At 58.1% G+C, this 22,491-nt stretch overlaps 3 protein-coding genes across 6 annotated transcripts; 2 read left to right on the plus strand and 1 right to left on the minus strand.

Moving 5' to 3' along the window:
* The first annotated feature begins 584 nt into the window (after positions 1-584).
* Positions 585-5,171, plus strand: LOC149862562 (uncharacterized). 3 transcript variants are annotated; one of them, XM_090050558.1, is made up of 5 exons: positions 585-694; positions 1,536-1,654; positions 2,431-2,816; positions 3,973-4,240; positions 5,046-5,171. In XM_090050558.1, exons 1-5 carry the CDS (start codon positions 623-625, stop codon positions 5,110-5,112), a joined length of 912 nt encoding a protein of 303 aa, XP_089906684.1. In that variant the 5' UTR covers positions 585-622; the 3' UTR covers positions 5,113-5,171. The 3 variants fall into 3 exon arrangements, with proteins under 3 accessions (XP_089906684.1, XP_089906685.1, XP_089906683.1); XM_090050559.1 differs by lacking the exon at positions 585-694 and adding an exon at positions 837-1,422; XM_090050557.1 differs by lacking the exon at positions 585-694 and having other exon boundaries at positions 837-1,654.
* A 1,556-nt stretch (positions 5,172-6,727) lies between these two features.
* Positions 6,728-7,710, minus strand: LOC149862563 (uncharacterized). The gene is made up of 2 exons (XM_090050560.1): positions 7,287-7,710; positions 6,728-7,206 (listed from the first exon to the last, which is right to left on the minus strand). Exons 1-2 carry the CDS (start codon positions 7,708-7,710, stop codon positions 6,728-6,730), a joined length of 903 nt encoding a protein of 300 aa, XP_089906686.1.
* On the plus strand, positions 7,709-11,717 carry LOC149862564 (uncharacterized). Of its 2 annotated transcripts, XR_016442847.1 has the most exons (4): positions 7,709-7,965; positions 8,742-9,127; positions 10,282-10,549; positions 11,355-11,717. XR_016442847.1 is itself a non-coding variant. In XM_090050556.1 (3 exons), the coding sequence occupies exons 1-3, from the start codon at positions 7,709-7,711 to the stop codon at positions 10,485-10,487; spliced, it is 849 nt and encodes a 282-aa protein (XP_089906682.1). In that variant the 3' UTR covers positions 10,488-11,717. The 2 variants fall into 2 exon arrangements, 1 of the variants encoding a protein (XP_089906682.1); XM_090050556.1 differs by having other exon boundaries at positions 10,282-11,717.
* The last annotated feature ends 10,774 nt before the right edge of the window (positions 11,718-22,491 follow it).

Genomic DNA, 22,491 nt, shown 5'->3' on the forward strand with positions numbered 1-22,491 from the left:
CAGGAGCAGTGCGGGCAGTGGGCAAACCTCAGGACCAACTCCGGGTTGGGTTTCTCCCATGCAGAGCACTGGTTCCCAACGACGTGCCCCCGCACCCTGCTCCTCTTCAGCTTGTATCAAGGGTACGCCAGAAGGGCAGCACTGTTATCTGCACAACCATGACCGTCAAGATGAACTCAGAGATTTCCAAGTGATGTGAAATTCATCCCGCCCAGCTGTGCTCCCACCATACGTCACCACAGGAGAATTGCTCCTGTGCTTTTCTGGAGTGAAAAAACAAGTGGAAGCTCAGACCTGGCCATTTCTGAGGGCCCTGGAGCCTAGCGTATTTGACAAACACTTCTCTAGAGGGAGCAGCCTGAGCCAGGGCACCGGCTCCTCTTGCAAGCTGCTGAGACCCCGGAGCCAGCTGCTGGGCACAGCTTGGTGTCAGCTGGATGAGCCCCTTCTGCAGGACCCACGGTGCCCCTGGAGGTGATGCGGAGTGGCCAGGTGGGAGGGGAGCCAGGGCAGCAGCCAGCAGCCTGTGCCCTGGGTGCACATGGCAGGAAGGCGGGCCGGGGGTTTTGATGCAGCTGGTGCCTCTGCCCCTGTCACTGTGTCCTCTGTGGCGCAGTAGTAGATGCCAGCATCCTGCAGCCTGGCACCGTCCCGGGAGAGGGTGCTGGAGCGGGAGGCCGGGTGCACTGCCATGGTGAGTTCCCCCGCGGGTGAGGCCCCATCGAACCCGCTCCCCAGGAAGATCAGGGACCCCCAACCCTGTGTGGGCTGCCGGTACCAGTACATCCTCTGATGTGGGGTGAAGCTGTGGTTGCAGGGGATGTGGAGCTGTCCTCCTTCCAGCGCCACGACTCGGGGTGGCTGGGACACCTGGGCCAGGGCCCATCTTGCTGCCCCTGGGGGAGGAGAGGCAGAGAGTGAGGCAGGGAAACCAGCCCCCTGGAGCAGGGCAGCGCAGGTGGGGGATGCTACTCACCGCAGAGGAGGAGGAGGAGGCTGCAGGGACCCTGCATGGCAGGGCCAGGGCTTGGCTCCCGCTCTGCAGTCTGTCTGGTGGAGCCAATCTGTGTGTCCACCTCCTCAGCCGTCCAGGAGGCGCTGGGCTCCCTGCCCTCTCCCTGTCCCTGGAGTGAGCTCCTTCTCTGTCTGTCTGTCACCTGCCCATCGGCTCCTGTTCCCCAGCGTTCACACCTCCTGTGTCCCTCCACAAGCCCCTGCGCCCTTCGGGGAGGCTCTGGGCTCTGGGGCAGCCCTGGGCTGCTGGTGCCTGGGCTGGAGGCAGGCGGTGGGGAGGGTCCTCTTCCTCCTCGACACCGGAGCTGCAGACAGGATGAGGAGGGGCCAGGGCTGAGCTGCAACATGCAAATGCCTGCCAGCGAGGGACGTGGGCATGTACCATGACTGTGAGAGCGCATGGACCAGGTCAGCTGCTGGAGCCAACCCCTGTGAGCTCCTCCTCAGCTGGGAAGGGCCCAGAAGGTGTGACAGCCCCCAGCACGTGGCAGCAGGAAGTCAGTCTCGGGTTTTCTGTGCAGCTGGTGCCTCCGACCCCATCACTGAGTGTCCACAGCGCAGTAGTAGACACCTGCATCATGCAGCCTGGCACCAACCTGGGAGAGACTGTCGGAGCGGGAGGCCTTGTCCCGCAGCCAAGGTGAGTTCCCCTGCAGGTGAGACCTCATTGTGCCCGCTCCCCAGAAAAGTCTGCCCCCCGGCGCTCCAGGGGCTGCCAGTACCACAACACTGTATAGTGGGGTGTGGCGTTCTGGTTGCAGGCGAAGTGCAGCCGTCCTCCTTGCAGCGCCGTGAACTTCCCTTCCCACAGCCTGAGACCGTTCCTCCTTGTTTTCTCACCTGCCACTGCTGAGACTGCTCTAGTGACTAGCTTCAGCCACTGTCGAAGCTCTCATCAGGGAGATAAAGGCTCCTGTTAAATGCTGAATATCCCTCCCAACTGCCCCACCCCAGCCTCTTTTTCTGCAGGCTGAATAGGCCCAGTTCCTTCAGTCTGTCCTGAGAAGCTACGTACCCATCCCCCTAAACATTTCTATTTCCCTCTCCCAGACTTTCTACAACTTCTCCAAGTTCAAGCAATCCCATGTCCCTGGGGCAGAGCAACCCTTAGGAGGCTAATGCGCTGTCAGAGATGCGCTGCCTGAGCACCTGAGCATCCATAATTAATACTTCCCCCCAGCCTCTGGGGCTGTGGCATGTGGGAGTGAGGAGACTGAGGGCTGGGTTCACAAAGGCATTGGGGCCCCTAAGGAAGCAGGGGCATGTGACAGGGCAGCCAGGACGGCAGCCAGTGGCACCGGTGATCCAGGAGCAGTGCGGGCAGTGGGGCGATCCTCAGGAACTACTCCAGGTTGGGCCTCCCTGCTCCAGAGCACTGGTTCCCTACAACGTCGCCCGCACCCTGCTTCCCTTCAGCTTGTTTCAGGTGTACGCCACAAGGGCAGCACTGTTATCTGCACAGCCACGACCATCAAGACGAACTCAGAGATTGCCAATAGCAAGCCGTGATGTGAAAATCATCCCGCCCCGCTGTGCTCCCTCCATATCTCACCACAGGAGAATTGCTCCTGTCCTTTTCCGGAGTGAAAAAAAACAAGTGGAAGCTCAGACCTGGCCATTTCTGAGGGGCCCTGAGCCTAGCGTATTTGACAAACACTTCTCTAGAGCGAGCAGCCTGAGCCTGGGCACCCGCTCCTCTAGCAAGCAGCTGAGACCCCGGAGCCAGCTGCTGGGCACAGCCTGGTGTCACCTGGAGCTGAGGCTGGATGAGCCCCTTCGCAGGACCCACGGTGCCCCTGGAGGTGATGCGGAGTGGCCATGTGGGAGGGGAGCCAGGGCAGCAGCCAACAGCCTGTGCCCTGGGTGCACGTGGCAGGAAGGCGGGCCGGGGGTTTTGATGCAGCTGGTGCCTCTGCCCCTGTCACTGTGTCCACTGTGGCGCAGTACTAGATGCCAGCATCCTGCAGCCTGGCACCGTCCCGGGAGAGGGTGCTGGAGCGGGAGGCCGGGTGCACTGCCATGGTGAGTTCCCCCGCGGGTGAGGCCCCATCGTACCCGCTCCCCAGGAAAATCAGGGATCCCCGACCCTGTGCGGGCTGCCGGTACCAGTGCATCGTCCCATGTGGGGTGAAGCTGTGGTTGCAGGGGATGTGGAGCTGTCGTCCTTCCAGCGCTGTGAGCCGGGGTGGCTGGGACACCTGGGCTAGAGCCCATCTCGCTGCCCCTGGGTGGGGAAAGGCAGAGAGTGAAGCAGGGAAACCAGCCCCCTGGAGCAGGGCAGTGCAGCTGGGGGATACTACTCACCGCAGAGGAGGAGGAGGAGGCTGCAGGGACCCTGCATGGCAGGGCCAGGGCTTGGCTCCCGCTCCGCAGTCTGTCTGGTGGAGCCAATCTGTGTGTCCACCTCCTCAGCCGTCCAGGAGGCGCTGGGCTCCCTGCCCTCTCGCTGTCCCTGGAGTGAGCTCCTTCTCTGTCTGTCTGTCACCTGCCCATCGGCTCCTGTTCCCCCAGCGTTCACACCTCCTGTGTCCCTCCACAAGCCCCTGCGCCCGTCGGGGAGGCTCTGGGCTCTGGGGCAGCCCTGGGCTGCAGGTGCCTGGGCTGGAGGCAGGCGGTGGGGAGGGTCCTCTTCCTCCTCGACACCGGAGCTGCAGACAGGATGAGGAGGGGCTAGGGGACGCTATGAGATGCCACAAAACCCAGGAAAGTTACAGAGGGGCCGTGAGGCTGTAAAGGGTGCCAACACTGCTTCAAGGCCACCAGCCCTTCTGCACAACCTTGCCCAGCTCCAGGCTCTGTCTCACCACACAGCAATCCCTAGGGACTTAATGAGCAGCCCAAGGTAGCCAGCAAGGAGGGGGATTGCTCACCCGTGACAGCTGGGTCATGGCAACATGCAGCTGCCTGTCCCTCCATCTGACTGTCTCTCCATTTCCTTCTTCCCCTCCTGCTGTGCAGTGCAGAGGAAAGAGGGGGATGAGCCCAGCACAGAGCCGCCCACACCTTTCTGTACGGTGCAGCAGCCGCCAGGGCCCTCTGTGCGACTCAGTGCGCAGAGATACCCAGCACTGTCCTGCAGCGTGGTGCCCTGGATCGCCAGCCACCCCGAGGAGTTCCCAACATGCAGCTCCGCAGACAGCCTCCCCGCCTGCTTCCTCCACTCAGCTTTGTGGAGCTGCATCAGCATCTCCAGGGACCGGTTTGGGCGCTGCCGGTACCAGAAGAGGTATGGGTAGCTGCTGCTGGTGGAGAAACTGCAGGACAAGGTGGCCGTGTGCCCTGCTGGGATCACCAACGCCGAGGGGGCCTGGGAGACGGAGTCCTGCTGAGCACGGGCTGGAAAGGCAGAGATCCCTTGTCAGACAGCTCTCCTGTCTGTCTCTCCCTGAGTAGTGTCTCAGTGTTCACCCATCATTCATCTCACAGTGTGCGGCATCCATGCATCAGTGCCCTCTTCCCTGCGCTGTGTCTCATCCCTCAGCCCACCTGTCTGACCACCACGTCTGTGTGTCTGCATCAGCCCTTCAGCACTAGCTCGGGTGTCTGTTTATTCGTCCCTGTCATTCATTCATTCATTCACATAGCTGCTTCTCTGCAGATTGATGCCCCTGCACGCTGCCCATCCTGCACCCTTCTCACCCTCCTCCTTTGCAGCCCCCCTGCATGCCCTTGTCCCCCTGCCCTTCCCTGCCTGCCCCCTGCACCCTGGTGACCCCAGTGCTCCCTTGCTCAGCTCACTGAGCTCTCCCCTTGCGCCTTGCTGAGATCACAGTTCCCCCTCGGCTCTGCTTGCCCCTCACCAAGCTCTGCAAATCCCACCAAGGAGGCCAGCAGAAGCAGGGCCATCCTGCCCTCAGCGCAACAGCAGCGTGTCTGTCCCCAGGGGCTGGGGCTCTGTGTGCAGCCTTCATCCCACCTCCGCCTTCTGCCTCAAAGCAGCCTCCCATCCCAGGGCCTCGGGGGTCCCTCTAGCGGTGGCACCGCGGATTCCCATTCTCTTCTGGTGTCACCAAAAACCCGTGTTCATTCAGTCTTTCAGGGACTGAGCCTACAGCCCATCTGTGTTCAGGACCCTTCTGCAAGCTTAGACAGTATTAAGAGACAGCTCCAATGTTCGTGCCCCAACTCAGGATTCACACACCCTTCGCAATGCTCAGCTGTTCCCTCTTCACAGGTAAGCGGTTACCATCCCCCAAGTCAGGTCAAGAGGAAAGCGACAGGACTACAATTCAAATTTTATCGATTGTAGCCAAAGCACGAGAAGCATTGGTCCCTATACCCATCTAGCAACAGCTCCATACCGATTCACATCTATATGGGGTAGGGGGACACAAGAGGGAGGAGGAGGGTGGTATGCAGCATGGCAGCATGTTGTGGTGAATTTGCTGTGGTCTCTTCAAACCCCACCCAGGCAGTTATACTGCCCTCGCCCCCCCGTACTTATTACTTCCCTTACTGATGCCAGTGCAAGCACCCTGATACACCATAAGCATGTAATATCCCTTTTTCAGTATTATGCACTACACACTACAAGCATTTGCACAACATGGAGCTTTACAGCTTTCATCATTGGTGCATATAAGAGGATCATAGACAATGAGGGTTGGAAGGGAGATGGGGTGGTCACATATAGTCCAACACCGAGGGTCATCCCCAAATAGATCATCCCAGCTAAGGATTTATCTAGCCTGATCTTAAATGCCTCCAACGGTGGAGTCTTCACAATCTCACTGGGTAACCTATTCCAGTGTTTCACAACCCTTTTAGTCAGAAAGTTTGCCTGATATGTAACCTCAACTTCCCTTTCTGCAATTTGAGCCCATTATTCCTTGTTCTCTCTCCTTCCACCACTGAGAGAAGTTCAGCTCCTTCCCCTTGTGAACCCCACTTCCGGGAGTTGAAGGCTCCTATTAACCCCATCCTGCCCCCAGTCTTCTTTTCCGCAGGCTGAATAAGCCCGGTTCCCTCAGTCTCTCCCGAGAAGCCAGATACCCATCCCCCTTGCCATTTCCATTGCCCTCTCCCAGACTCTCTACAACTTTCCCAAGTTCTAGCAATCCCATGTCCCTGGGGCAGAGGAGCCATTACAAAGCTACTGCGCTGCCAGAGATGCACTGCCAGAGCACCTGAGCATCCATAATTGATACTTCCTCCCACCCTGTGGGGCTGTGGGATGTGGGAGTGAGGAGGACGAGCGCTGGGTTCACAAAGGCATTGGGGCCCCTAAGGAAGCAGAGGGCCATCTGGGAGGAGAGCCAGGGCAGCGGTGATCCAGGAGCAGTGCGGGCAGTGGAGCAAACCTTGGGACCAAATCTGGGTTGGGTCTCTCCCATGCAGAGCACTGGTTCCCAACAACAAGCCCCAGCACCCTGCTTCCCTTCAGCTTCTATCAAGGGTACGCCACAAGGGCAGCACTCTCATCTGCACAACCATGACCATCAAGACGAACTCAGAGATTTCCGATAGCAAGCCATGGTGTGAAAATCATCCTGCCCAGTTCTGCTCCCTGCATACCTCACCACAGGAGAATTGCTCCTGTCCTTTTCTGGAGTGAAAATAACAAGTGGAAGCTCAGACCTGGCCATTTCTGAGGGGCCCTGGAGCCTAGCGTATTTGACAAACACTTCTCTAGAGGGAGCAGCCTGAGCCTGGTCACCCGCTCCTCTTGCAAGCAGCTGAGACCCTGGAGCCAGCTGCTGGGTACAGGTTCGTGTCAGGTGGGGCTGGGGCTGGATGAGCCCCTTCGCAGGACCCACGGTGCCCCTGCAGTTGATGCGGAGTGGCCAGGTGGGAGGGGAACCAGGGCAGCAGCCAACAGCCTGTGCCCTGGGTGCACGTGGCAGGAAGGCGGGCCGGGGGTTTTGATGCAGCTGGTGCCTCTGCCCCTGTCACTGTGTCCTCTGTGGCGCAGTAGTAGATGCCAGCATCCTGCAGCCTGGCACCGTCCCGGGAGAGGGTGCTGGAGCGGGAGGCCGGGTGCACTGCCATGGTGAGTTCCCCCGCGGGTGAGGCCCCATCGAACCCGCTCCCCAGGAAAATCAGGGACCCCCAACCCTGTGTGGGCTGCCGGTACCAGTACATCCTCTGATGTGGGGTGAAGCTGTGGTTGCAGGGGATGTGGAGCTGTCCTCCTTCCAGCGCCACGAGCTCGCGGTGGCTGGGACACCTGGGCCAGGGCCCATCTTGCTGCCCCTGGGGGAGGAGAAGCAGAGAGTGAGGCAGGGAAACCAGCCCCCTGGAGCAGGGCAGCGCAGGTGGGGGATGCTACTCACCGCAGAGGAGGAGGAGGAGGCTGCAGGGACCCTGCATGGTAGGGCCAGGGCTTGGCTCCCGCTCCGCAGTCTGCCTGGTGGAGCCAATCTGTGTGTCCACCTCCTCAGCCGTCCAGGAGGCGCTGGGCTCCCTGCCCTCTCCCTGTCCCTGGAGTGAGCTCCTTCTCTGTCTGTCTGTCACCTGCCCATTGGCTCCTGTTCCCCCAGCGTTCACACCTCCTGTGTCCCTCCACAAGCCCCTGCGCCCTTCGGGGAGGCTCTGGGCTCTGGGGCAGCCCTGGGCTGCTGGTGCCTGGGCTGGAGGCAGGCGGTGGGGAGGGTCCTCTTCCTCCTCGACACCGGAGCTGCAGACAGGATGAGGAGGGGCCAGGGCTGAGCTGCAACATGCAAATGCCTGCCAGCGAGGGACGTGGGCATGTACCATGACTGTGAGAGCGCATGGACCAGGTCAGCTGCTGGAGCCAACCCCTGTGAGCTCCTCCTCAGCTGGGAAGGGCCCAGAAGGTGTGACAGCCCCCAGCACGTGGCAGCAGGAAGTCAGTCTCGGGTTTTCTGTGCAGCTGGTGCCTCCGACCCCATCACTGAGTGTCCACAACACAGTAGTAGACACCTGCATCATGCAGCCTGGCACCAACCTGGGAGAGACTGTCGGAGCGGGAGGCCTTGTCCCGCAGCCAAGGTGAGTTCCCCTGCAGGTGAGACCTCATTGTGCCCGCTCCCCAGAAAAGTCTGCCCCCCGGCGCTCCAGGGGCTGCCAGTACCACAACACTGTATAGTGGGGTGTGGCGTTCTGGTTGCAGGCGAAGTGCAGCCGTCCTCCTTGCAGCGCCGTGAACTTCCCTTCCCACAGCCTGAGACCGTTCCTCCTTGTTTTCTCACCTGCCACTGCTGAGACTGCTCTAGTGACTAGCTCCAGCCACTGTCGAAGCTCTCATCAGGGAGATAAAGGCTCCTGTTAAATGCTGAATATCCCTCCCAACTGCCCCACCCCAGCCTCTTTTTCTGCAGGCTGAATAGGCCCAGTTCCTTCAGTCTCTCCTGAGAAGCTACGTACCCATCCCCCTAAACATTTCTATTTCCCTCTCCCAGACTTTCTACAACTTCTCCAAGTTCAAGCAATCCCATGTCCCTGGGGCAGAGCAACCCTTAGGAGGCTAATGCGCTGTCAGAGATGCGCTGCCTGAGCACCTGAGCATCCATAATTAATACTTCCCCCCAGCCTCTGGGGCTGTGGCATGTGGGAGTGAGGAGACTGAGGGCTGGGTTCACAAAGGCATTGGGGCCCCTAAGGAAGCAGGGGCATGTGACAGGGCAGCCAGGACGGCAGCCAGTGGCACCGGTGATCCAGGAGCAGTGCGGGCAGTGGGGCGATCCTCAGGAACTACTCCAGGTTGGGCCTCCCTGCTCCAGAGCACTGGTTCCCAACAACGTCGCCCGCACCCTGCTTCCCTTCAGCTTGTTTCAGGTGTACGCCACAAGGGCAGCACTGTTATCTGCACAGCCACGACCATCAAGACGAACTCAGAGATTGCCAATAGCAAGCCGTGATGTGAAAATCATCCCGCCCCGCTGTGCTCCCTCCATATCTCACCACAGGAGAATTGCTCCTGTCCTTTTCCGGAGTGAAAAAAAACAAGTGGAAGCTCAGACCTGGCCATTTCTGAGGGGCCCTGAGCCTAGCGTATTTGACAAACACTTCTCTAGAGCGAGCAGCCTGAGCCTGGGCACCCGCTCCTCTAGCAAGCAGCTGAGACCCCGGAGCCAGCTGCTGGGCACAGCCTGGTGTCACCTGGAGCTGAGGCTGGATGAGCCCCTTCGCAGGACCCACGGTGCCCCTGGAGGTGATGCGGAGTGGCCATGTGGGAGGGGAGCCAGGGAGGAGCAGCCAACAGCCTGTGCCCTGGGTGCACGTGGCAGGAAGGCGGGCCGGGGGTTTTGATGCAGCTGGTGCCTCTGCCCCTGTCACTGTGTCCACTGTGGCGCAGTAGTAGATGCCAGCATCCTGCAGCCTGGCACCGTCCCGGGAGAGGGTGCTGGAGCGGGAGGCCGGGTGCACTGCCATGGTGAGTTCCCCCGCGGGTGAGGCCCCATCGTACCCGCTCCCCAGGAAAATCAGGGACCCCCGACCCTGTGCGGGCTGCCGGTACCAGTACATCGTCCCATGTGGGGTGATGTTGTGGTTGCAGGGGATGTGGAGCTGTCCTCCTTCCAGCGCCGTGAGCCGGGGTGGCTGGGACACCTGGGCCAGGGCCCATCTCGCTGCCCCTGGGGGAGGAAAGCAGAGAGTGAAGCAGGGAAACCAGCCCCCTGGAGCAGGGCAGCGCAGGTGGGGGATGCTACTCACCGCAGAGGAGGAGGAGGAGGCTGCAGGGACCCTGCATGGCAGGGCCAGGGCTTGGCTCCCGCTCCGCAGTCTGTCTGGTGGAGCCAATCTGTGTGTCCACCTCCTCAGCCGTCCAGGAGGCGCTGGGCTCCCTGCCCTCTCGCTGTCCCTGGAGTGAGCTCCTTCTCTGTCTGTCTGTCACCTGCCCATCGGCTCCTGTTCCCCAGCGTTCACACCTCCTGTGTCCCTCCACAAGCCCCTGCGCCCTTCGGGGAGGCTCTGGGCTCTGGGGCAGCCCTGGGCTGCAGGTGCCTGGGCTGGAGGCAGGCGGTGGGGAGGGTCCTCTTCCTCCTCGACACCGGAGCTGCAGACAGGATGAGGAGGGGCTAGGGGACGCTATGAGATGCTACAAAACCCAGGAAAGGTACAGAGGGGCCGTGAGGCTGTAAAGGGTGCCAACACTGCTTCAAGGCCACCAGCCCTTCTGCACAACCTTGCCCAGCTCCAGGCTGTCTCACCACACAGCAATCCCTAGGGACTTAATGAGCAGCCCAAGGTAGCCAGCAAGGAGGGGGATTGCTCACCCGTGTCAGCTGGGTCATGGCAACATGCAGCTGCCTGTCCCTCCATCTGACTGTCTCTCCATTTCCTTCTTCCCCTCCTGCTGTGCAGTGCAGAGGAAAGAGGGGGATGAGCCCAGCACAGAGCCGCCCACACCTTTCTGTACGGTGCAGCAGCCGCCAGGGCCCTCTGTGCGACTCAGTGCGCAGAGATACCCAGCACTGTCCTGCAGCGTGGTGCCCTGGATCGCCAGCCACCCCGAGGAGTTCCCAACATGCAGCTCCGCAGACAGCCTCCCCGCCTGCTTCCTCCACTGAGCTTTGTGGAGCTGCATCAGCATCTCCAGGGACCGGTTTGGGCGCTGCCGGTACCAGAAGAGGTATGGGTAGCTGTCACTGGTGGAGAAACTGCAGGACAAGGTGGCCGTGTGCCCTGCTGGGATCACCAACGCCGAGGGGGCCTGGGAGACGGAGTCCTGCTGAGCACGGGCTGGAAAGGCAGAGATCCCTTGTCAGACAGCTCTCCTGTCTGTCTCTCCCTGAGTAGTGTCTCAGTGTTCACCCATCATTCATCTCACAGTGTGCGGCATCCATGCATCAGTGCCCTCTTCCCTGCGCTGTGTCTCATCCCTCAGCCCACCTGTCTGACCACCACGTCTGTGTGTCTGCATCAGCCCTTCAGCACTAGCTCGGGTGTCTGTTTATTCGTCCCTGTCATTCATTCATTCATTCACATAGCTGCTTCTCTGGAGATTGATGCCCCTGCACGCTGCCCATCCTGCACCCTTCTCACCCTCCTCCTTTGCAGCCCCCCTGCATGCCCCTGTCCCCCTGCCCTTCCCTGCCTGCCCCCTGCACCCTGGTGACCCCAGTGCTCCCTTGCTCAGCTCACTGAGCTCTCCCCTTGCGCCTTGCTGAGATCACAGTTCCCCCTCGGCTCTGCTTGCCCCTCACCAAGCTCTGCAAATCCCACCAAGGAGGCCAGCAGAAGCAGGGCCATCCTGCCCTCAGCGCAACAGCAGCGTGTCTGTCCCCAGGGGCTGGGGCTCTGTGTGCAGCCTTCATCCCACCTCCACCTTCTGCCTCAAAGCAGCCTCCCATCCCAGGGCCTCGGGGGTCCCTCTAGCGGTGGCACCGCGGATTCCCATTCTCTTCTGGTGTCACCAAAAACCCGTGTTCATTCAGTCTTTCAGGGACTGAGCCTACAGCCCATCTGTGTTCAGGACCCTTCTGCAAGCTTAGACAGTATTAAGGGACAGCTGCAATGTTCGTGCCCCAACTCAGGATTCACGCACCCTTCGCAATGCTCAGCTGTTCCCCCTTCGCAGGTAAATGTTTACGATCCCCCAAGTCAGGTCAAGAGGAAAGCAACAGGGTACAATCTAATTTTTATCGATTGTAGCCAAAGCACGAGAAGCATTGGTCCCTATACCCATCTAGCAACAGCTCCATACCGATTCACATCTATATGGGGTAGGGGGACACGAGAGGGAGGAGGAGGGTGGCATGCAGAATGGCAGCATATTGTGCTGAATTTGCTGAGGTATCTCCAAACCCCACCCTGTTAATGTCCAGTATTTATATGTGGTTTATCAACAAATAGTCTGACTGGTGTTATTCAAATATCTTTGTTCTCCTGAGACTTTGGAAACTTGGAAGGTGCTATTTAGCTGGGGTCTGTGGCTTGGGTATATCACAGTACTGGGAGAGAGGACTGTCTTATGTCTTTCCCTCCGCACCTGGGAAGGCTATTAGTCCCATTCTTTTCTTTTACTTTGCTAAAAAGGGAAGCTGTCTACAGGCTTTGGGACCTGTTTTAGCCACATTTCTGCGGCTGAGCATAAGTTTCCTTAAAACAGCTGAGGCTACAATAGGTTAGAAAAGACCCTGGTTATTTCAATAGGATTCTAGCTGACTACACACAGCTCAATTCTTATCCAGAGCCCAAAACATCAGTTGTTAAGTTCGACTGCTAATGAGCTCCTTCCCCAGAAGCAGTTATTCACACTTGACCGTATTATTAGTTAATGTTAGTGACCTTAACACAGAAAATTATTCTGTTGCGCCAGGATACTGCTTATGACTTGGAGGTACGCTTATTGATTAATAACTAAGCTGATAGACTGAGCAGTGCCCTGTGTTGCACGGGGCAGTCAGAACTGGCTCCATCTGCTCCGGGCCCGGCCTGTGGTGTCCGTGGCTGGGCAAAGATTGCAGTCCATGCTCCTGATCTCTGTGTGTTTTTGCCATTGACTCATGCCTCCTGATATCGGTCCTGGCTCTGGCTTTGATTCCTGCTTGTGGCTAGACTCCTGACTTGTCTTGGCTCCTGGCTGGTTCTGCATTTCTGTTATTCTCTGATGCCCTGCCTCTGGCTAGTGCTTGTGTCTCCAGCTCTGATGCTGGACCCTTTTAGATCCACCCATACTCTTTGGGAGCTTGGTCTGGACATCACCCGTGCCTCAGGTGACTACTGTCCGCACCCCAGCCTGTACCCCGGAACACTTCACCCCACTGGCTACACAGGCCAAAGAGCTGTACAAAGACCTTTGGGACCCCTTGTCCCCCTGGTGGGACTCCTTCATAGATTTCATAGACATTAGGGCTGGAAGGGACCTTGAAGATTATGAAGTCCAGCCCCCTGCCCGACGAGCAGGAAGTCAGCTAGGGTCAAAGGGTCCCAGCAAGATAAGCATCCAAGCATTTCTTGAATGAGTCCAGAGTAGGTGTCAAGCTGATTGGGCTGTAATTCCTGGGATCTACTTTCTGCCCTGTCTTGAAGATGGGTTCATTGGCCCTCTTCCAGTCTTCAGGTACTTCACCTGAGCACCAAGAGTTTTCGAATATTCTCGCCAATGGTTGGGCTATGACACCTACCAGCTCCTTGAGTACTCCAGAGTGTAATCTGTCAGGCCCAGCTGCCTTGAAGGTGTCCAGCTTCTCAAGGTGATCCTTTATTAGATCAACACTGATACTAGGTATAAATATGCCCTCACCCTGGCCATCCTGCGTCTTGCTAGGCAGGGTGGTCCTGTTGGACTGATGAAAAACTGATGCAAAGCACCCAAAAAGCAGGTTGGTCTTTACCTGGGGGTCTGTTATCAGCTGTGCAATTTGGTTCAGCAGTGGTCCAATGTTACCCTTGCTTTTTTTCCAAAGCCAGATGGAGCTTGGTTGCAGCCTTGGCTTTGATGATCCTCTCCCTGCAGCTACAGACCAGTGCTGAGTGCTCCTCCTTGGTGGTACTTCCAGCTTTCCAACCTTTATAAGTCTTTCTTTTCAGGCATAGGAGGTCCTCAAGTTCCCTGCTGAGGCAAGCGGGTTGCTGTGCCCTTTTGCTATCCTTCCTCTGAGACGGGATGGCCATCCCTTGTGCTATCAGGATTGCTCCCTTGAGGAGCAACCACTCCTCTGGGATTCCTCTTCCTGTTGAGCTGTGGTCCCTTAGGCCCGCGACAACAAGCCTCCTGAGCTTGTCAAAGTCAGCTTTCCTGCAGTTTATAGATTCATAGATTCTAGGGTCAGAAGGGACCTCAGTGGGCCATCTAGTCCGACCCCCTGCCCCAGGCAGGCCAGAAAAGGGTCACCAAACCTGGGATCATGTGATCCCTGCCAAGTGCCTATGCAGTCTCCCTTGAAGACCCCCAAGGATAGGGTGAGCACCACCTCCCTTGGAAGCCCGTTCCAGATCCTGGCAACCCTGACCGTGAAGAATGTTATCCTAATGTCCAGTCTAAACTTAGTCTCCAGTAGCTTATGCCCACTGTTCCTCGTTGGACAGGATGCTTCCCACCCCTTCATCCGGATCGCTGATGAAGATGTTGAACAGCACCAGCCCCAGAACTGAGCCCTCAGGAGCTCCACTGCACCCAGCTTTCCAGGTTGACACCGACCCATCCACCACCACTCTCTGAGTGCGACCCCTGAGCCAGTTTGCTACTCAGTCTACCGTATAATCATCCAAGGCAAATCTCCTGAGTTTATTTAGAAGGATGGTATGGGATACGGTGTCAAAGGCCTTCTTAAAGTCAAAGGCCTTCTTGAAGATAAGGATTTCTGACTTGCCAGCTTTGCGATGGATAGTTAAGGTGATCAGCTCATGGTCACTATCACCCAGCTTTCCATCAATTCTGAGGTCACTGACCAGGTATTGCCCTTTAGCCAGTACCAGGTCCAGCAAGGCTTTACCTCTTGTCAATTCATAGACTCCTTGAGTCAGGTAGAGCTCGTCCACACACGTGAGGAAGCTTTGCGACCAATTGGATTTGGCCGAGTGCTCTTCCCATGAGGTGTCCAGGTAGCTGAAGTCTCCCATGACAACCATGCACCGAGCGCGTAGAGCCTCAGCCAGTTCCCTGGCAAATTCCTGGTCCTGATGGAGTTCAGAAACCTACAGGTCCAGGCAGGCATTTACTGTGCATCCCTGAAGCACCAAGTTGCACTCCCTTCACTCCCCTTCCCACCATCGGCAACTCTCGGAGACCATAAAGGCTAAAGAGGCGGTGGTCATGGGGGACCTAAACTACCCGGACATCTGTTGGGAGACACAGACAGCAAAGTCCCACCGCTCACGCAGGTTTCTAACCTGTGTACAGGACCTCCACCTGACGCAGGAGGTACATGGTCCCACTAGGGGGAATGCCTTACTGGATCTGGTATTGGCAACGGGGGATGACATAGTAGGGGACCTACAGATCGGTAGCCATCTGGGGGACAGTGATCACCTAAAAATACAATTCAACATAAGGCGTCGAGTGGGTAAGATAACTAGTAGGGTGAACGTGCTGGACTTTAGGAAAGCTGATTTCAGTGAACTCAGGCTATTAGTGAAGGATGCACTGCAGAGTAGTAGTTTTGAAATGATGGGAGCCCAAGAAGGATGGCTGTGCCTTAAGGAAACTATCCTTCGAGCACAAAGCGAGACGATCCCCGTGAGAGGTAAAAGAGGGAAAGGGGCCAGGAGGCTTCCCTGGCTGACCAGAGAAATCCAGGGCAGACTAAGGGCCAAAAGGGGAGCACATAAAAAGTGGAAACAGGGAGAGATCACCAAAGAGGAATATACCTCTTCTGCTCGTGCTTGTAGGGAGGCAGTTAGACAGGCCAAAGCTACCATGGAGCTGAGGATGGCAACCCAAGTAAAAGACAATAAGAAATTGTTTTTTAGATATACAGGGAGTAAAAGGAAGGCCCAGGGAGGAATAGGACCTCTGCTAAGTGGGCAGAAACAATTGGTGACGGACAGAGGGGACAAGGCTGAACTCCTCAACGAGTTCTTCGCCTCAGTGTTCCTAAGCGAGAGGCATGACAAGTCTCTCAGTGGGAGTGTAGGGAGGCAGCAGCAAGGCACCAGACTTCCATGCGTGGACCCTGAGGTGGTGCAGGGTCACTTGGAAGAACTGGATGCCTTTAAGTCGGCAGGCCCAGATGAGCTCCATCCGAGGGTACTGAAGGCACTGGCCGACATCATTGCAGAGCCACTGGCGGGAATATTTGAACGCTCGTGGCGCACGGGTCAAGTCCCGGAGGACTGGAAAAGGGCCAATGTGGTTCCCATTTTCAAGAAGGGGAGGAAGGAGGACCCGGGCAACTATAGGCCAGTTAGTCTCACCTCCATCCTTGGCAAAGTCTTTGAAAAAATTATCAAGGCTCACGTTTGTGAGAGCCCGGCAGGGCAAGTTATCCTGAGGGGAAACCAGTATGGGTTGGTGGCAGGCAGATCGTGCCTGACCAATCTAGTCTCTTTTTATGACCAGGTCACAAAACGCCTCGACGCAGGAGGAGGGGTGGATGTCGTATACTTGGACTTCAGGAAGGCCTTTGATACGGTATCCCACCCCATACTGGTGAACAAGTTAAGGGGCTGTGACTTGGATGACTGCACAGGCCGGTGGGTGGAGAATTGGCTGGAGGGTCGCACCCAGAGAGTCGTGGTGGATGGGTCGGTTTCGACCTGGAGGGGTGTGGGCAGTGGGGTCCCGCAGGGCTCGGTCCTTGGACCGATACTCTTTAATGTCTTCATCAGCGACTTGGATGAGGGAGTGAAATGTACTCTGTCCAAGTTTGCAGATGACACTAAGCTATGGGGCGAAGTGGACACGCCGGAGGGCAGGGAGCAGCTGCAAGCAGACCTGGACAGGTTAGACAAGTGGGCAGAAAACAACAGAATGCAGTTCAACAAGGAGAAATGCAAAGTGCTGCATCTAGGGAGGAAAAATGTCCAGCACACCTACAGCCTAGGAAATGACCTGCTGGGTGGCACGGAAGTGGAAAGGGATCTTGGAGTCCTAGTGGACTCCAAGATGAACATGAGTCGGCAGTGTGACGAAACCATCAGAAAAGCCAATGGCACTTTATCGTGCATCAGCAGATGCATGACAAATAGGTCCAAGGAGGTGATACTTCTCCTCCATCGGGCACTGGTCAGACCGCAGCTGGAGTACTGCGTGCAATTCTGGGCGCCGCACTTCACGAAGGATGCGGATAATCTGGAGAGGGTCCAGAGAAGGGCCACTCGTATGGTTAAGGGCCTGCAGGCCAAGCCCTACGAGGAGAGACTAGAGAAACTGGACCTTTTCAGCCTCCGCAAGAGAAGGTTGAGAGGCGACCTGGTGGCTGCCTATAAGTTCGTCAGGGGGGCACAGAAGGGAATTGGTGAGTATTTATTCACCAAGGCCCCCCGGGGCTTACAAGAAATAATGGCCACAAGCTAGAAGAGAGCAGATTTAGATTGGATATTAGGAGGAACTTCTTCACAGTTCAAGTGGCCAAGGTCTGGAACGGGCTCCCAAGGGAGGTGGTGCTCTCCCCTACCCTGGGGGTCTTCAAGCGAAGGCTAGATGTGTATCTAGCTGGGGTAATGTAGGCCCAGCACTCTTTCCTGCTTATGCAGGGGGTCAGACTCGATGATCTATTGAGGTCCCTTCCGACCCTAGCATCTATGAATCTATGAATCTATGAATCACCTACCCCCTTTGCAAAGAGCTTTTGTTTACCTTTTCTGGAGTGGACAGTCTATCTCTGCTGCCTCATATTTGATTTCTTACCCAGGCAGTTATACTGTCCCCCTGTGCTTATTCCTTCCTATACTGTTGCCAGTGCAAGCACCCTTTTACAACATAAGCATTTAATATCCCTTTTTAAGCATTATGCACTACACATTACAAGCATTTGCACACCATGGAGCTTTACAGCTTTCATTGCTGGTGAAGATCATAGGATCATATACAATAAGGGTTGGATGGGAGATTAGGTGGTCACATATTGTCCAACGCCCAGATCCAAGCAGGGCCAACCCCAAATAGATCATCCCAGCCAAGGATTTATCTAGCCTGATCTTAAAAACCTCCAACGGTGGAGTCTTCACAGCCTCGCTGGGTAACCTATTCCAGTGTTTCACAACCCTTCTAGTCAGAAAGTTTGCCTTTCCATATGTAACCTCAACTTCCCTTTCTGCAATTTGATCCCATTATTCCTTGTTCTCTCTCCTTCCACCACTGAGAGAAGTTCAGCTCCTTCCCCACTTCAGGTGGTTGACGGCTTTGTGAACCCCACTTCCGGGAGTTGAAGGCTCCTATTAACCCTGCAGGCGAGGTGGAGCCTGCCCCAGCAGTCTTCTTTTCCCACAGGCTGAATAAGCCACTTTCAGTTCCCTCAGTCTCTCCCGAGAAGCCAAGATACCCATCCCCCTTGCCATTTCTATTCCCCGCAACCAGATTCCCTACAACTTCTGCAAGTTCAAGCCGTACCAGGTCCCTGGGGCAGAGGAGCCCTTAGGAAGCTACTGTGCTGCCAGAGATGCACTGCCAGAGCACCTGAGCATCCATAATTGATACTTCCTCCCACCCTGTGGGGCTGCGGGATGTGGGAGTGAGGAGGACGAGCGCTGGGTTCACAAAGGCATTGGGGCCCCTAAGGAAGCAGAGGGCCATCTGGGAGGAGAGCCAGGGCAGCGGTGATCCAGGAGCAGTGCGGGCAGTGGAGCAAACCTTGGGACCAAATCTGGGTTGGGTCTCTCCCATGCAGAGCACTGGTTCCCAACAACATGCCCCAGCACCCTGCTTCCCTTCAGCTTCTATCAAGGGTACGCCAGAAGGGCAGCACTCTTATCTGCACAACCATGACCATCAAGACGAACTCAGAGATTTCCGATAGCAAGCCCTGGTGTGAAAATCATCCCGCCCAGCTGTGCTCCCTCCATACGTCACCACAGGAGAATTGCTCCTGTCCTTTTCTGGAGTGAAAATAACAAGTGGAAGCTCAGACCTGGCCATTTCTGAGGGGCCCTGGAGCCTAGCGTATTTGACAAACACTTCTCTAGAGAGGAGCAGCCTGAGCCTGGGCACCCGCTCCTCTTGCAAGCTGCTGAGACCCCGGAGCCAGCTGCTGGGCACAGCTTGGTGTCAGCTGGATGAGCCCCTTCTGCAGGACCCACGGTGCCCCTGGAGGTGATGCGGAGTGGCCAGGTGGGAGGGGAGCCAGGGCAGCAGCCAGCAGCCTGTGCCCTGGGTGCACGTGGCAGGAAGTCAGGCCGGGGGTTTTGATGCAGCTGGTGCCTCTGCCCCTGTCACTGTGTCCTCTGTGGCGCAGTAGTAGATGCCAGCATCCTGCAGCCTGGCACCGTCCCGGGAGAGGGTGCTGGAGCGGGAGGCCGGGTGCACTGCCATGGTGAGTTCCCCCGCGGGTGAGGCCCCATCGTACCCGCTCCCCAGGAAGATCAGGGACCCCCAACCCTGTGTGGGCTGCCGGTACCAGTACATCCTCTTATGTGGGGTGAAGCTGTGGTTGCAGGGGATGTGGAGCTGTCCTCCTTCCAGCGCCACGACTCGGGGTGGCTGGGACACCTGGGCCAGGGCCCATCTTGCTGCCCCTGGGGGAGGAGAGGCAGAGAGTGAGGCAGGGAAACCAGCCCCCTGGAGCAGGGCAGCGCAGGTAGGGGATGCTACTCACCGCAGAGGAGGAGGAGGAGGCTGCAGGGACCCTGCATGGCAGGGCCAGGGCTTGGCTCCCGCTCCGCAGTCTGTCTGGTGAAGCCAATCTGTGTGTCCACCTCCTCAGCCGTCCAGGAGGCGCTGGGCTCCCTGCCCTCTCGCTGTCCCTGGAGTGAGCTCCTTCTCTGTCTGTCTGTCACCTGCCCATCGGCTCCTGTTCCCCCAGCGTTCACACCTCCTGTGTCCCTCCACAAGCCCCTGCGCCCTTCGGGGAGGCTCTGGGCTCTGGGGCAGCCCTGGGCTGCTGGTGCCTGGGCTGGAGGCAGGCGGTGGGGAGGGTCCTCTTCCTCCTCGACACCGGAGCTGCAGACAGGATGAGGAGGGGCCAGGGCTGAGCTGCAACATGCAAATGCCTGCCAGCGAGGGACGTGGGCATGTACCATGACTGTGAGAGCGCATGGACCAGGTCAGCTGCTGGAGCCAACCCCTGTGAGCTCCTCCTCAGCTGGGAAGGGCCCAGAAGGTGTGACAGCCCCCAGCACGTGGCAGCAGGAAGTCAGTCTCATGTTTTCTGTGCAGCTGGTGCCTCCGACCCCATCACTGAGTGTCCACAACGCAGTAGTAGACACCTGCATCATGCAGCCTGGCACCAACCTGGGAGAGACTGTCGGAGCGGGAGGCCTTGTCCCGCAGCCAAGGTGAGTTCCCCTGCAGGTGAGACCTCATTGTGCCCGCTCCCCAGAAAAGTCTGCCCCCCGGCGCTCCAGGGGCTGCCAGTACCACAACACTGTATAGTGGGGTGTGGCGTTCTGGTTGCAGGCGAAGTGCAGCCGTCCTCCTTGCAGCGCCGTGAACTTCCCTTCCCACAGCCTGAGACCGTTCCTCCTTGTTTTCTCACCTGCCACTGCTGAGACTGCTCTAGTGACTAGCTCCAGCCACTGTCGAAGCTCTCATCAGGGAGATAAAGGCTCCTGTTAAATGCTGAATATCCCTCCCAACTGCCCCACCCCAGCCTCTTTTTCTGCAGGCTGAATAAGCCCAGTTCCTTCAGTCTGTCCTGAGAAGCTACGTACCCATCCCCCTAAACATTTCTATTTCCCTCTCCCAGACTTTCTACAACTTCTCCAAGTTCAAGCAATCCCATGTCCCTGGGGCAGAGCAACCCTTAGGAGGCTAATGCGCTGTCAGAGATGCGCTGCCTGAGCACCTGAGCATCCATAATTAATACTTCCCCCCAGCCTCTGGGGCTGTGGCATGTGGGAGTGAGGAGACTGAGGGCTGGGTTCACAAAGGCATTGGGGCCCCTAAGGAAGCAGGGGCATGTGACAGGGCAGCCAGGACGGCAGCCAGTGGCACCGGTGATCCAGGAGCAGTGCGGGCAGTGGGGCGATCCTCAGGAACTACTCCAGGTTGGGCCTCCCTGCTCCAGAGCACTGGTTCCCAACAACGTCGCCCGCACCCTGCTTCCCTTCAGCTTGTTTCAGGTGTACGCCACAAGGGCAGCACTGTTATCTGCACAGCCACGACCATCAAGACGAACTCAGAGATTGCCAATAGCAAGCCCTGGTGTGAAAATCATCCCGCCCCGCTGTGCTCCCTCCATACCTCACCACAGGAGAATTGCTCCTGTCCTTTTCCGGAGTGAAAAAAAACAAGTGGAAGCTCAGACCTGGCCATTTCTGAGGGGCCCTGAGCCTAGCGTATTTGACAAACACTTCTCTAGAGCGAGCAGCCTGAGCCTGGGCACCCGCTCCTCTAGCAAGCTGCTGAGACCCCAGAGCCAGCTGCTGGGCACAGCCTGGTGTCACCTGGAGCTGAGGCTGGATGAGCCCCTTCGCAGGACCCACAGTGCCCCTGGAGGTGATGCGGAGTGGCCATGTGGAAGGGGAGCCAGGGCGGAAGCCAGCAGCCTGTGTCCTGGGTGCATGTGGCAGGAAGACGGGCCGGGGGTTTTGATTCAGCTGGTGCCTCTGCCCCTGTCCACTGTGGCGCAGTAGTAGATGCCAGCATCCTGCAGCCTGGCACCGTCCCGGGAGAGGGTGCTGGAGCGGGAGGCTGGGTGCACTGCCATGGTGAGTTCCCCCGCGGGTGAGGCCCAATCGTACCCGCTCGCCAGGAAAATCAGGGATCCCTGAACCTGTGCGGGCTGCCAATACCAGTACGTGCTCCGATGTGGGGAGATGTTGTGGTTGCAGGGGATGTGGAGCTGTCCTCCTTCCAGCGCCGTGAGCCGGGGTGGCTGGGACACCTGGGCCAGGGCCCATCTCGCTGCCCCTGGGGGAGGAAAGCAGAGAGTGAAGCAGGGAAACCAGCCCCCTGGAGCAGGGCAGCGCAGGTAGGGGACGCTACTCACCGCAGAGGAGGAGGAGGAGGCTGCAGGGACCCTGCATGGCAGGGCCAGGGCTTGGCTCCCGCTCCGCAGTCTGTCTGGTGGAGCCAATCTGTGTGTCCACCTCCTCAGCCGTCCAGGAGGCGCTGGGCTCCCTGCCCTCTCGCTGTCCCTGGAGTGAGCTCCTTCTCTGTCTGTCTGTCACCTGCCCATCGGCTCCTGTTCCCCCAGCGTTCACACCTCCTGTGTCCCTCCACAAGCCCCTGCGCCCTTCGGGGAGGCTCTGGGCTCTGGGGCAGCCCTGGGCTGCAGGTGCCTGGGCTGGAGGCAGGCGGTGGGGAGGGTCCTCTTCCTCCTCGACACCGGAGCTGCAGACAGGATGAGGAGGGGCTAGGGGACGCTATGAGATGCCACAAAACCCAGGAAAGGTACAGAGGGGCCGTGAGGCTGTAAAGGGTGCCAACACTGCTTCAAGGCCACCAGCCCTTCTGCACAACCTTGCCCAGCTCCAGGCTCTGTCTCACCACACAGCAATCCCGCGGGACTTTCTGAGCAGCCCAAGGTAGCCAGCAAGGAGGGGGATTGCTCACCCGTGTCAGCTGGGTCATGGCAACATGCAGCTGCCTGTCCCTCCATCTGACTGTCTCTCCATTTCCTTCTTCCCCTCCTGCTGTGCAGTGCAGAGGAAAGAGGGGGATGAGCCCAGCACAGAGCCGCCCACACCTTTCTGTACGGTGCAGCAGCCGCCAGGGCCCTCTGTGCGACTCAGTGCGCAGAGATACCCAGCACTGTCCTGCAGCGTGGTGCCCTGGATCGCCAGCCACCCCGAGGAGTTCCCAACATGCAGCTCCGCAGAAAGCCTCCCCGCCTGCTTCCTCCACTCAGCTTTGTGGAGCTGCATCAGCATCTCCAGGCGCCGGTTTGGGCTCTGCCGGTACCAGAAGAGGTATGGCTGGCTGTCACTGGTGGAGAAACTGCAGGACAAGGTGGCCGTGTGCCCTGCTGGGATCACCAACGCCGAGGGGGCCTGGGAGACGGAGTCCTGCTGAGCACGGGCTGGAAAGGC

Source organism: Crocodylus siamensis, chromosome 6 (genome assembly GCF_052110815.1).
Source record: "Crocodylus siamensis isolate JL-2025a chromosome 6, ASM5211081v1, whole genome shotgun sequence".
Taxonomy (NCBI): Eukaryota; Metazoa; Chordata; order Crocodylia; family Crocodylidae; genus Crocodylus; species Crocodylus siamensis.

Bases quoted from the DNA above. Each gene is read 5' to 3' on its own strand.
- LOC149862563 (XM_090050560.1), bottom strand. From the start codon at position 7,710: ATGGTACATGCCCACGTCCCTCGCTGGCAGGCATTTGCATGTTGCAGC. The intron at 7,207-7,286 runs GTGAGTAGCATC...CTCCTCCCCCAG, and splicing joins CCTCCTCCTCCTCCTCTGCG to GGGCAGCAAGATGGGCCCTG.
- LOC149862564 (XM_090050556.1), top strand. From the start codon at position 7,709: ATGACTGTGAGAGCGCATGGACCAGGTCAGCTGCTGGAGCCAACCCCT. The intron at 7,966-8,741 runs GTGAGTTCCCCT...GCTTCCCTTCAG, and splicing joins GGCCTTGTCCCGCAGCCAAG to CTTGTTTCAGGTGTACGCCA. The intron at 9,128-10,281 runs GTGATGCGGAGT...CCTGCTGTGCAG, and splicing joins GACCCACGGTGCCCCTGGAG to TGCAGAGGAAAGAGGGGGAT.
- LOC149862562 (XM_090050557.1), top strand. From the start codon at position 1,398: ATGACTGTGAGAGCGCATGGACCAGGTCAGCTGCTGGAGCCAACCCCT. The intron at 1,655-2,430 runs GTGAGTTCCCCT...GCTTCCCTTCAG, and splicing joins GGCCTTGTCCCGCAGCCAAG to CTTGTTTCAGGTGTACGCCA. The intron at 4,241-5,045 runs GTATGGGTAGCT...GTGTTCATTCAG, and splicing joins CGCTGCCGGTACCAGAAGAG to TCTTTCAGGGACTGAGCCTA.